General features: G+C 45.5%; 1 protein-coding gene across 5 annotated transcripts in view; it reads left to right on the top strand.

The window, feature by feature from the left end:
* PPP3CA (protein phosphatase 3 catalytic subunit alpha) overlaps window positions 1-1,944 on the top strand; it is a 191,561-nt gene extending 189,617 nt beyond the window's left edge. For all 5 annotated transcript variants that reach the window (XM_084264027.1, XM_084264025.1, XM_084264024.1 and 2 more), the window contains one exon: window positions 1,605-1,944. In XM_084264027.1, coding sequence (XP_084120153.1) covers window positions 1,605-1,798 — 194 coding nt within the window. In that variant the 3' untranslated portion in view covers window positions 1,799-1,944. The remainder of the gene's footprint in view (window positions 1-1,604) is intronic.
* The last annotated feature ends 10,253 nt before the right edge of the window (window positions 1,945-12,197 follow it).

The raw sequence follows: 12,197 nt of genomic DNA, 5'->3' as shown, positions 1-12,197 counted from the left end.
GCTTGTTAGACATCTTCACTTTTGTGGTAGAAGATACTGTACAAAAAAACCCAAAAAACCAAAACAATACAAATCCAAAACAAACAAAAAAGGCCCCTGAAAAACCTCACTGTAGGGCCCGTTCTGTTTTCACTGCTCCATCCCTGCTCACTCAACTAATCACCATTATGTTGTTGTTGTTTTTCTGAGTTGAAGCATAATACATGTTAAAACCCATGCACTTCACAAAGTTCCAATATAATGTTTGTGAAACTGGCTAAGGAACCTAATCCTGAGGCACACAGGATCATTCTCACAGGAACGGTTGGCAAAAATATCAGCATGAAAACGCTTTTCTCGCTCCCCCCCAAAAAATGCAAGGAGTGGTAGATTGGTACCAGGGATGTTCTGGGGTTTGGGTTTGGTTTTTTGGTTTCCTTTTTTTTTTTTTAACCAGAAGATACCAGCCTGCCCAGAATTGGGAATGCATATTGGAGGGAGAGCAGGAGTACTTTGGGTTAAAGAGAAGATAAAGGGAGGGAACGAATATTGAATTTGATCTTTGAAACTCCCCTGCTGTTTTCTCACCAGGGAGTTGGCAGTTTCCTGGTACTAACACACCATTTCTGCTCTATGGCATGTTAAGATAGAGGCATAGCAAAAGTGCCAGTTCTGGAAGTGCAGTGCATTGATTTGGTGCAGATAAGAGAAAAACACACAGAAGGCTGTGAAAAATTATCTATGGAGCTGTGACCTGCTCTTTGCCTACAGTGCTTTTTTCTCTTTTGCTTTAAATCTAACGATCTTCAACTCTTCAGTAGAGGGGGAGGGGGAAATAAAAATCACACTCTGCAAATACGTTCCCTGCCTAGCCTGTGGCTGCCTTCTGAAGTCAGTGTGGCCTCATCAACATTGCTGCTGAAGGGCAGATCAGAAGTCCTCAGGTTCAGTTGGAACTTTGGTCCTTTGTCAGTGCGTTTCCAAAGTTAAATTGTATGGATGTGCCAAAATGACAATATTCCTGGTCCGTGTTGCACAGCATTACTGCTGTACGAGTCAAGCTGCTTTCTAGGAGCCCAGGGATGTGTTGGGGAGAGTAACTGCCCCAAATGATCAACAAGCAGTTCACCCATGTTGAGAACATAAGGCACCCTGTTGCAGGGTCACCCCAGATCTCCCATAGCTTTAATGTATATCCTTCCAACTGGCCTCACCATTCCATCCCCATCTGTAACTGGCCAACACTTTTTTCCCCTGGTATTTGAAAGTCAAACAGGAGTCCATAAGTGATGATGACAAATGCTAGCTCCCTGGCTCAAGACTGAGCCCTAGGCTCCTAAATGCAAACTGTAGTCTCATGTCAGCTTTTTAGCGTCTTAAGCTGAACCCCAGTGGACAACAAAATATTGGAAGTTGGTCTTGTTGAAAAAATAGTTGTGTTGCAAGAGAGAGGGTGGTGGTTAACCCCCAGCTCTTTCTGAGTACGGTAAGGAGTCGGTCCTGTTGTAAGATCTTCTCATTGCCGCCTTCACAAAGAAGGACTTTCACACTCATTGCTAAGTTGGGGGAAGAGCTGCCAAGAGTTTTACCTTGCTAATTTTACTTTTTAATAATCCTTCATTTAGCTATCAAAGGATTTTCACCCCAGCATAAGATCACTAGCTTCGAAGAGGCCAAAGGCTTAGATCGAATTAATGAGCGAATGCCTCCGCGCAGAGACGTGCCATCCGATGCCAACCTTAACTCCATCAACAAGGCAATCTCCACAGAGACTAATGGCACGGACAGCAACGGCAGTAATAGCAGCAATATTCAGTGACCACTGTCTGGGAGGGGGGTTGAGCTGCAGGGCGCGATGGGGTTTCTGCACATCGGCAGTGGGATGTTCTTGCCTCTGATAATAGCTTACTTGCTCTGGGGGCCAGGTGTTGGATTCAGTTTACAAAAAAATCATCTACGAAGAGATCGTCAACTTTAATTTGGTGGGAGGGAGGGTGGGGGAGAGAGACACCTCCTTTGGATATGCCTTTAAAATGCTTGTAGAAAAATGAAAGCTCATGCTGGTATATATTGCGAAGTTAGGGGAATGAACATGTTTTCCTACTGCATTGGGAACGTCTAGATATGTTACTGAAAGGCCTTTTATTATGTTACTGGACATGAAAACTTTGTTTAATTTCTTACTAACTATTGTACGTTTACAGTTGCAGCACTAAACATGGACAACATCGAAACATTTTTAACAAAATGTACAAACTAAATAAGGACTATTTATTGATAATGTTTTGCTACTCTTGTCAGACAATGGCTATGAAATAAATTAGGCAGTCTTTAAAAATATACGGGGGGAAAAAAGAAAAAAAAAAAAGAATGTTGGAAATTTGTTTAAAATGCCAAAAAAAAAAAAAGAAAGAGAGCGAGTGAGCGAGCGAGCGAGAGCGACAGTTTAATTTTGTACAGATTATGCTTACCTCAGGTTTCTTTAGTGTGCTTCAATGCCCTTCTTTAAATATAACACTTATCTCACTAATTTGGCAGCAATTATCCTTTTCTTTGTTTAAAAAAAAAACCCCAAACTGGAATAATGATAACATTTATCTTTTTTTGCTGTTTATATTTAGGGGGTTTTGGTTTGGGGGGTTTTCTGGGTTTTTTTGGTAAATCAAGTCTTGGTTGTGGCTTGCTGAATTTAAATATTTATGAGTGGTGCATTTTTAAGTATAGTGAACAAGACACCATATTAAGTGCAGTGAAAAGCATCTATATTCTGTAAAAATCTGCCTATGCATGTTTTTTAAGAAAAAAAAATGGCTGTATAGGCCTGTATGGGACTGTAATGCGCTTAGTGGTCTGACTTATACTGGAAATGTATGTATACCGGCGTACTTTATATTCTCAAAAACAAAAATGCTTAATGCCTTTGAAATTTTGTAATCAAAAAAAGCTTTGAAAAATCTAAGGGGAGAGTATTCTTAAAGTTTTTAACATAAGCTTGTCAGTGCACATATAGATGGGTAGCATGTTTAGCAAACCTTGTGAAATTTAAATAAGTTTGTAGTTACATGTGAAATTCTAAATGCATGATAACTGTTAATGTCATAATGGTTTAGTCATTTTGTTCCGTTCTGTCACGTGCCACAAAATGTGTAATTTTTTCACTTTTTTCCCTTTGTATATCAGTTACGGGTTTCAACTGGTTCATTCTAAAAGAAGAAAAAGAAACAAAACAAAACAGTCCATTGATATTTTTTAACAATTGTATAAGTGCCCAAGTAATTCACTACAGCCTACAGCCTTGCCTTTGTAATTTGACTTCGAAATGTTGGCAATCAAAGCATGCACTTGTAACAATGAAAGAAGCATTTTATATTACTACTCAATAAAAATGTGCATGAACTTAAGCACTCTTCCCTTTCTTGCTGGCTCAGTCGCAGAAGTGCACACAGGCACACGGCTGTGTATGCTTGTTGCTCTCTTGCTTTGGACAGGAGAAGACCGTTGGTGTAAGAGAAGAATGACTCCTCTCGTGATTCAAGGTCAGTTCGTTACTACCAAAAAAACCCTAATTTACTACCCAACTGTTTTAGGCTACGGAACATCTGCAGACTTCCCCTGGGTTCTGGTTAGAAAGATGGGTTTTCACTCAAATGAGTAGGATGCATCCAAGAAGTGGAGTGCAGAACACCACATGGGCCCTCTGTGTGCTTCCCCCTCCTCATCTGGGTTGTCTGGAAAGATCAATTAGTGTCATTTGCAATGTTCCTTTAAGGAAAAAAACCCATCAACCATTTCAAATGCTTGCTCTTTTAGAGTCAGAGGTGAACTGTCAGAGCTCTGCCATGCTCTCATTTTTCTCCCTGTGCTCAGCATCCTTCCACAGTCCATCATCCTTTGAAGAACCGATGGACGATGCCAAATGGTGCCGAGTTGTGGGTATTGCTTTAGCCTTCCTTTCACGCCGGCTCAGCGCCCGCTTTCTTACGTGGGCTTTTTTCCCACTTCAGCTCTTGTTAATTTCAGCACAATATGACAGGTGGCAAGAAGAGGATTCATATTATATGAGACTTAGGGAGCTGGATCGATTTTAGTTGTAAATTTTTGTTTCAGATTGCATAGACATAGCACAGGGGAGAGACGTGCGGGGCCTAACTCTGCAGCTGATCAGTGAAGCTGTTCATCTGCTTAGTGAGGGTAAGAGGCCCCTGAAAAGGTAACAGTGAAAGCTTGGGTGACTGCTTTGCTTGCCAGCTCAGCCCTGCAAACGTTTGGCCAGTTACCTCAGGTAAGTTCTTCTGCGGAGACGTGGGAGCTGGTGCTCAGCAGGCACTTTGAGCAACATCGAGCAGTACTGTTGGGCAGGGCGGCGTGTCCTGCCTGCTTTCATTTTAAGTCTGGCCTTGGCAGTTGCCCAAACCAATTTAACAGCAAGAAAGGTTTGTTTTATTGGGTTGTGTTTTTCCCTCTCAGCAGTAACAGTGTGGCACAGACGTCTCAATTGGTAGGCTTAACCCAAAAGATCCCTGCCGCAAATCAGTGGTGGGTTTGCAAGTTGCCTGCTCTAATTGCCAAAGAGCATAGGGGTAGGCGAGGTAGCCCGGGCTGAGTAGTGTGTTGGAAAACTCTTTTTGAACTTTTTACATCTTAGAAGAATGAAAATGGCCTGAGCTCACAAAATGGCAGTGTCGTGTGTGCCCAGGTAAGGTGGCCTGGCTCTGAGGGATACTCTCGGCTGTGCCCCAGTGAACGTTCCTAAAAGGACCAACAAAAATTTCCAAAGGTTATCTCTTTACAGGGCAAACCACCTCTTCCAGCTGACCTTCCTCCTTCCTGTCGCAGAAGGAGCTGTAGGGGAATTTGAAGAAAAATCCGGGTGCCACTGAGGGCTGAATTTGGATTTCATGGCCTCACTCGGTGACATGCCATGAGCTGGTGTATGTGTGCCAGTACAGGTTACCTCCCCCTTAACAACTATTCTCCTTTCCAACAGCTATTAAACATGAGGTGTATTAGCTGTTGGCAGACATTTTCTGAAGAAGACAACAACGACATTCATACCTTGTCCAGGGTGTCCCCCAGAATTGCAGTAGTTTTAACCCTGCTTAAGCTTCTGCCAGAATTGCCCACTGTCAGACAAAGATACAAATTCTTTCCGTGTTTTCCTTGGTCTTTTCCATTTTTATTGCCAGAGGGGAATCATCTGGAGCCCCTCATGGAGTTTGTGTATAACTTTGCTTTCTCCTGAGAACCTTGCCAGTGAAACTGAGGTCAGAAATCAGGGCTGAAAACAGGCACTGAAAGATGCTGCTTGTTAGCACAGACATGCTCTCTGCCCTCTCTCACTTTAGCCCTGGGTTTTGGTGAAACAATGGAGTTCAGAGTGTAGAAAATGAAATTGTAGGGACATTGTCTAGGTTCAAACTGAATTTACAATCTTAGTCCTTAGAAATCAGTTTCCCTTCTTTTTTCAAGGTACTGTTGCTCAGATTAGTCAGATTCATGGATATGAATCTTCCCACTTCTTTCGCAAAGAGAGGGATGTGAGAATCAGCTATTTCAAATGTTAAAAAACCACAAGCACCAAAGCAACCGTTTGGGGAATAGTTTGCAGGTTGCTTTCTTAGTTGCTTTCTGGGTGGATGTTTGATTATGCTAAAAATGGCCATTTTTGGCATGCAAAAGGGTGAACTTTCTGGTTCTTCAATCACTTAGCAAAAAAGTGTACCTTGACTTCACACGTGTTCATATGTATGCGAAAACACAGGGGACTTGCAGCCACCTCCATGAGGGTAACAAAAAGGATTTGGTGTGGCTAGAGGTAGGGGACACTTCTTTTTTTGTCTTGTCAAGCTGACTTTGCAGTACCAAGTCTGGTGAGCAGTAGAAGATGTGTGTTTTGTAAGGCTTTGATTTTATTTTACTTTTTTTATTTCATTTTTTTAATAACTTGAGGGCAGTTTCAGTTTTATGTCCACCACCACATTTCATCAAGCTGACAGATCGCTGTGTGCTCCTGGCAGCTTTCTGCCACAGCACGAGGTTGCGAGGGGAAGGGCTGCCTTGGTTCTTTCATCCCTGCCAAAACCTGGTTCTAAGAAAAGTCACTTAGCAAAGAACGTGCTAAAGGACCGATTCTGCCGCTGGTGGGAAGTCTGCAGGCGTGGTGGCAGACACGACGGTGTCTGCTACTTTGTGGAGTCCCCTAATGGCTCGTTAGTCGCTCTGAGGTTCACCAAGGTCACCGCCCCTTTTTTTATTTTGGAGGAACCTTGAATGGCCATGTGCTGGAGGTTTGGGTCTGGGCACCCAGTAAGGCGATTCCTACAGCAGCAGGACTCAAGCGAGAGGTGGCAGTTTCATATTTTAGCTTTTACGTCACTGTAGCTGTTAGGATGCAATTGAGCAAGCCCATTTCTCTCAATGTCTGGGTACTTAATAATTTCTTTAGCTTCAAATGAGCAGCTGAACATTGTGACTTGGGCTAATTTCACAGCATTTTAGGTCAAAGGAACCTGCGAAGTTACAGAATCAGAACTCACTGAGGCCAGCACAGGCTCCTCCAACCCAACTGCTCACACAGGGTCAGCTGGAGCAGGTTGCTCGGGGTCGCATGCAGTCAGGTTTTGAGTATCTGCAAGGATGGAGACTCCATGACCTCTCAGGGCAACCTGTGCCAGTGCTTGAAAGCTCTTACAGGAAAAAAATTTTTTTTTTTTTTTTTAACATTTAAAAATTTCCTGTGTTTATGTTTGTGCCCACTGCCTCTTGTCCTGTCACTGAGCATCACTGAGAAGAGCTTGGTTTCATCTTTTCTACTCTCCCCATTAAATATTTATACGCTTCTTCTCCAGGTTGAGTAGTCCCAGCTCTCTTCATCTCTCCTCATAGGTCAGATGTTCCAGTACCTTAATCACCCTCACGGTCCTTCGATGAACTCACTCCAGTAAGTCCCTATCTGTCTTGTGCTGGGGAGCCCAGATGTGGACATGGGAGGAAAAATTAAATTATCTGCCCTGTTTTCCTGTTTATGCCATTAAATTTCTACAAAATACATTGATGCCAATAATTTAAGACACATGAAAATACTTCTGACCTTGTAAGTTAAAGAGATGGAGCCATGCTTCAGAAAACAGAAGCAGCAGAGTTACATTGCAGTTGCAGAGCTGAGACGTGCCAAGATACAGATCCAAGAAGGTAAGAGAAAACGAATGCCTCACCAGTCTGAGAGGACAGCGGAAGACTGGAATAATATTTATTGCCAGTTTTGGTAATAAATTTGGATAATCAGTGAATTATCCAGGTAGGTATCAATTGCAAGAAGAAGGACCCTCTGTTGGGTACCGTGTCCCACCTACTGCTGATCCTTGGTGCTTCAGAAGGAGGTGAAGAAGTCATTAAAAAATTCTGGCCAACCTTGCAGTGAGGGGAATTCCTGGATTCAGAAGGCAAGTGTCCGAGCCCTGATTTGTGTATAGTCATTATTGTAGTGCAAATCTGCACGTGTTCCCAGGACACCACATAAATGAGAGATCCTGTGGCTCCCTGGGAAGGGAGAGGTAAACTTCTGAGGAGGTTGCCCGAGGAGAAGGTAATTTGTTTATCTGTCACTTGGTGGTTTATTGGTTTCAGTATGTATTTAATACGCTTTGCTCTTGGGCTGCATTTTTTGAAAATGAAAAGAAAGTGCGCTCTGAGGGGAATGTGGGGCCAACACAGCAGCTGAGCTTAGACAAGGCTGCAGAGCTGGTGTTCAGGCAAAAGGAAGCCCTGCGCCCGTGGGCCAGAGAAAGGAAAGGAATGAGGAGTGGGGCTGGCAGGAGAGCTCTGGCTATTGATTTCATTCCTTTCTCAAGGCAAACGGGAGAACAGGCAGCGGTGGCAGTGCTGGGGGACACCTGAGCACTTGTGCTGCGCGACTGACATGACGAGCTACAGAAGCTGTATGATGTACCTTGGCTTTGGGCAGGCAATGACAGGAGCTATAAAATAGCTGATAAAATCACCTTAGACTAGACGTGCCCTTAAAGACAATGGTAGAGCGCACACTGTGACGTGAAGGCAGTCATGCATAAAAGGAGGGTAGGGAGCAGCATGGGAATGGAGTTTTGGAGGGCAGACAGACCGGTGATCAGAGTGGGCTGAGGCTCACGGCCCTGGCAGAGAAGCAGACTCACAGATTGCAGGACTGACTGCTGCATCACAGGCTGAAGAATTCAGTTGACCTCAAATGCGAGGGTGCCTCTAACTGAGGGGCTTGGTCCTGATGCCAGGGAGTTGCCACCAAGTCAGCTGGATGACTAGCCAAAGCAAGGGCTCTGTGCAGGATAAAAGAGCTGGAATTATGAGGACCTTAAATCTCAACTAAACTTGTAAGGCAGGGTTCGCAAACTAACCAGGTAATGGACATCTCAAGTAGAGAAAAATAAAAAGCTAGCAAGGAGTGGAAAAATGACCTGTCAGCCAACTAAGTTGAGGTTGGCTGGTAAAGTCGAGGAATACAGTGAAAATCAGTGTGAGTCCAGCAAAGCTGTCTCTGCTGATCATGGTCAAAATCAGCAGAAGCATTTTCCAGACACTTGAATAGGAAGAGCAAAGTATAAATAGGGGGGAAATGATGCAATGAGGGTAAGGGAGAGATTTAAAGTAGATGTATTGGCTAAAGGACTGTGGAAGGAAAGCCAAGAATGAGATTTAGGGTATGGAAACAAGAACTACAGGAATTGAGACTGAAGCAAACTCAGAGTTTAATGCAGTTATTCCAGGAAAATGCAGCCGTCTCTTTCCTACAGTTGCAACAGAAAATACCACATTCACTTGCTTGTCAGAGAGAACGCTCTGTTACAGCTCTCCGGATGGATGCCATAGTTTGAAAATACATTTGGAGAACATATAACTACAAAAAAAATATAAATAAGGAGGAACTGCAAGGCCATCGGTCTGAGCATAATCATATGCAAAGAATTAAAGTAAATCTCGAAGGAACTACTGACCGAAATGTGTGTATGGGGGGCTGTTTGCTGCAGTGCCCAGTGGCATATAGAAATAAGTTGGGGATGTCAGGAGTCTGTACATTAAAGTTAAGGTGGAAAGGAGCCAGCTAAAGGGGAAGATCACAGCTCTCGGTGTTGGGAGAGGAAGTTCTGGGTAGTGAAAAGGTTCCTTGGAGGTAGCAGATAGAAATTTTGCTAAGCAAGAAATGCTTGTGGCATCATAAGCTGTTCCCCACCCCTCCCTTTTGCATCTGTCTCCCCATGGGCCCTCAGCAGTGTTCAGTGGGAGGCTAGAATTACTGGGAAGGGATGAGGATTACTGGGGGGGGAGGTGTTGTTGCTGAGGGAGCTCTGTTCCACACATTTTTCTTCCTGTTCCTCTTTGTTTTCTTCCTCTCTTGTCCCTTTTCCTTCTCTCCGCTTTGTTCTTTTGCTTTGTCGCAGCCACTGTTCTGCCTCTGGTTCCTTTTCCCAAACCCCTGGGGTCGCTGCCAGCGCTGGGCAGGCAAACACTGCTGCCAGCCCCCTCTGACAGCACCCACCTCTGCGCGTGGGGAAGGGCAGCAGAGGACCACCGCTGAGGCCTGCTTGTGCCGGGGTCACACCTGCATGTGACTTCAGGGGTGTCCTGGTAATGGCTGCTGCCATTACCTCCACCACACAGACCTTGGTGTCCGTGTTTCTAGGCAGCTGCTGCTCCTCACCAAAAAAAACCCAAAACAAACAAACAAAAAAAGCAACCCCAGAATAGAACTTGAATTCCCTGGAGAAGGCCCTGGGTGCAAGAGCATCACCAGCAGGTCACTGTCTGGAGCTTTTTGTCTGTGCTAGCAGAGCTGGGGAGCGCTCCTGGGCAATAGGAGGTATCGGGAAAACACTCATATTTGTGGAGAGAGGGTGAATTGGCAGAAAAATACAATAATTTTTTTTTCTTTTAAGTGATGAGGAAGGAATATTGGTAACAAAAGCTTTTATTTATGCAGCGAGAAGCTCTGACGTTTCCCCAGAAGTAAGCGGGCATCAGTAGTGACAGCACTTCTGAGGAGCTGGTGGGGAAAAGCAGCGCTGGATGGGGGGAGAAGGAGGCGGGGGTGGGGGCTTCTCCTGGTCTTTTCCGCCTCCGTGTGGCTATTTTAGCTACAGTGGAGAAAATAATAATGGTCGGGCTTGCCTTTGCCATCTCCCGGCAGAGTTTCTCTTGGAACCTTTCACCTCCACAGCTTTTTCTTCCCAGGGGTGATTCATGCTTGTGCTTTTGTATGGAAATAGATTTGCCGCGCACCTCAGCAAAGCGCAGCTGGGTGCTGACACGGCAGTGTCTCCCTCCGTCCGGGAAGCTAAACCCAGAAATAACCTCCCGCTCCAACAGCTCAGTGACTCACCGGGGTTTGGGGATGGTGCAGGGATTCCCGTCCCAGAAAGCCCCGCTGCTGCCGGTGGAGTCTGAGGAGGGGCTCAGCTGCCCAGGAGCAACGATGAGCTGTCAGAGCCCCTGTGAGGATACACCGACCGTCCCAAGTCCAAGCAAATGGCTTCGGTGGGGTCTGAGAGCTAGAGGAGATGGGCAAGGAGGGACTAGGACAGGGACCTGAGGACAGGGCCTGGAGCAGTACTGGCGGGGTCACCTGCTCTGAGTATTAAATGCTCCCTTTCTCCCCCAAAGCTGGAGGAGAACACCCTGGCTGCGCCCACAGAGCAGGCTTCCTGTGCCATGAATGGGGCTCCTTCCCTGTGCTGAGGAAGGGCTGGGGCACGAATCTGCAAAACTCCCATGCCAGGACCTGGGTGAGGGCTGCACAGCTCACCCAAAGGGGCATAAAAGCAGGCGTGCCCAGATTGGGCTGCTGTGGTATCTTCAGCTTCCCCAAAGGGAAAGGGGGAAAAGATGTCTGTGCCCATGGCCCTGATCCACCCAGCTTCCCTGCCACAGTCCCCACAGTGCCCAAGCTGTCCACTCCTAAATAACGTATTTTCTTTTGAACCATTTAAGTCATTGTGTGCCTCATCCAAATCTCAAAGGGGTTCATCCTTGTGATGGAGTACCTCTGCAGTGGTCTGAGCGAAAGTATGTGCTATGAGACCTACAGTAAATCATTCTATTAAAATATGGATAACCATTCCAATGAAGATACCCACGTGCTAGGTACAGAGCACACAGATCCTCTGCAACACCTGGAATTTCTGTCGGGGCTGGTCTTTGGCATCTTTGCTCTGTGCGGGTCCTAGAGTGTGAAGAGTTGGGTAAAGCTGTTTGTGGAAACATGCAACTCTTTCCTCTTCCTAGGGGCTGTGCTTTTATTGTTGTTTTTGAACACAGGTAACCCAACTTAACCTTAGTACGTAGTGTGCTGAAATTACTCCCAGCTCCTCACGGCTTAATCAGGAGTGTGAATGCAGCATCAACACAGGCTCTGCCTGCAAGGGGGGGGGGGTTGTGTGTCTGTGTGTGTGTTTGTATATATAGGATAACTAACATGGGTGTTTTAGGGAAAGAATATGATAGTTTTTCAGCATTTTAGATTAGACCTTCCTTACTACCCAACAGGTTTCAGGAGGCAAGATAACAAAAGCGGGATGCTGCTATGTCTGCCTCTTCCCCCCTCTCCATGTGTCCACATCTAATCTGACCCTTACTCTGTGTTTCCTCAATGCCCTTTGCCAGAAAGACAGAGGGACTCTCTACTCCCTGGGAAAGCTGAAGCATGGAGGGGACACGGTGATGGCTGAAAACCTTGCAGCCCAGCAGCAAGCAGCATCTCCAAGCCTAAAAGTACGTGTTTTGTTATTTTTCTTGCTGTTTCTGGCCTGGCAGCCTTGCCTGTCCGTGCCCTGCTTCCTTCAACTGAAGCAATACGTGACAGCTGACCATGTAGAGGTGAGGAGTGCTATGGAGGAGCTGGGCTGGGAGCTCACCTGCTCAGGGCACGCTGCACGTATCAGCAGAAAACCGAGAGCCTGGCAGAGCTGCCCCATCAGCTGCTGGGTGACAAGAGTGTATTTATTACTGTGAAAATATTGTATGGAGTTGGGCACGCTTCGCCAAAGCATTATTAGGAGAAGAGAGGAATGCAGCCCAGAGCAGCAGGACAAAGGGATATCTGGATCACTTAGAGCTGGTAGGGAGTTTTAGGTCATATTATGAATTGTGTCATGCTTTCTTTAGTGAAGCTGGTGGAAGAAAACCTTTGTATCTAATGGGCTAACCATTCCCATATCAGAAATATTTCCAGT

This window comes from Gallinula chloropus (assembly GCF_964237585.1).
Source record: "Gallinula chloropus genome assembly, chromosome: 4".
Taxonomy (NCBI): domain Eukaryota; kingdom Metazoa; phylum Chordata; class Aves; order Gruiformes; family Rallidae; genus Gallinula; species Gallinula chloropus.
Note: the sequence above shows the minus strand (reverse complement) of the source record. Positions and strands in the feature narration are given on the sequence as shown.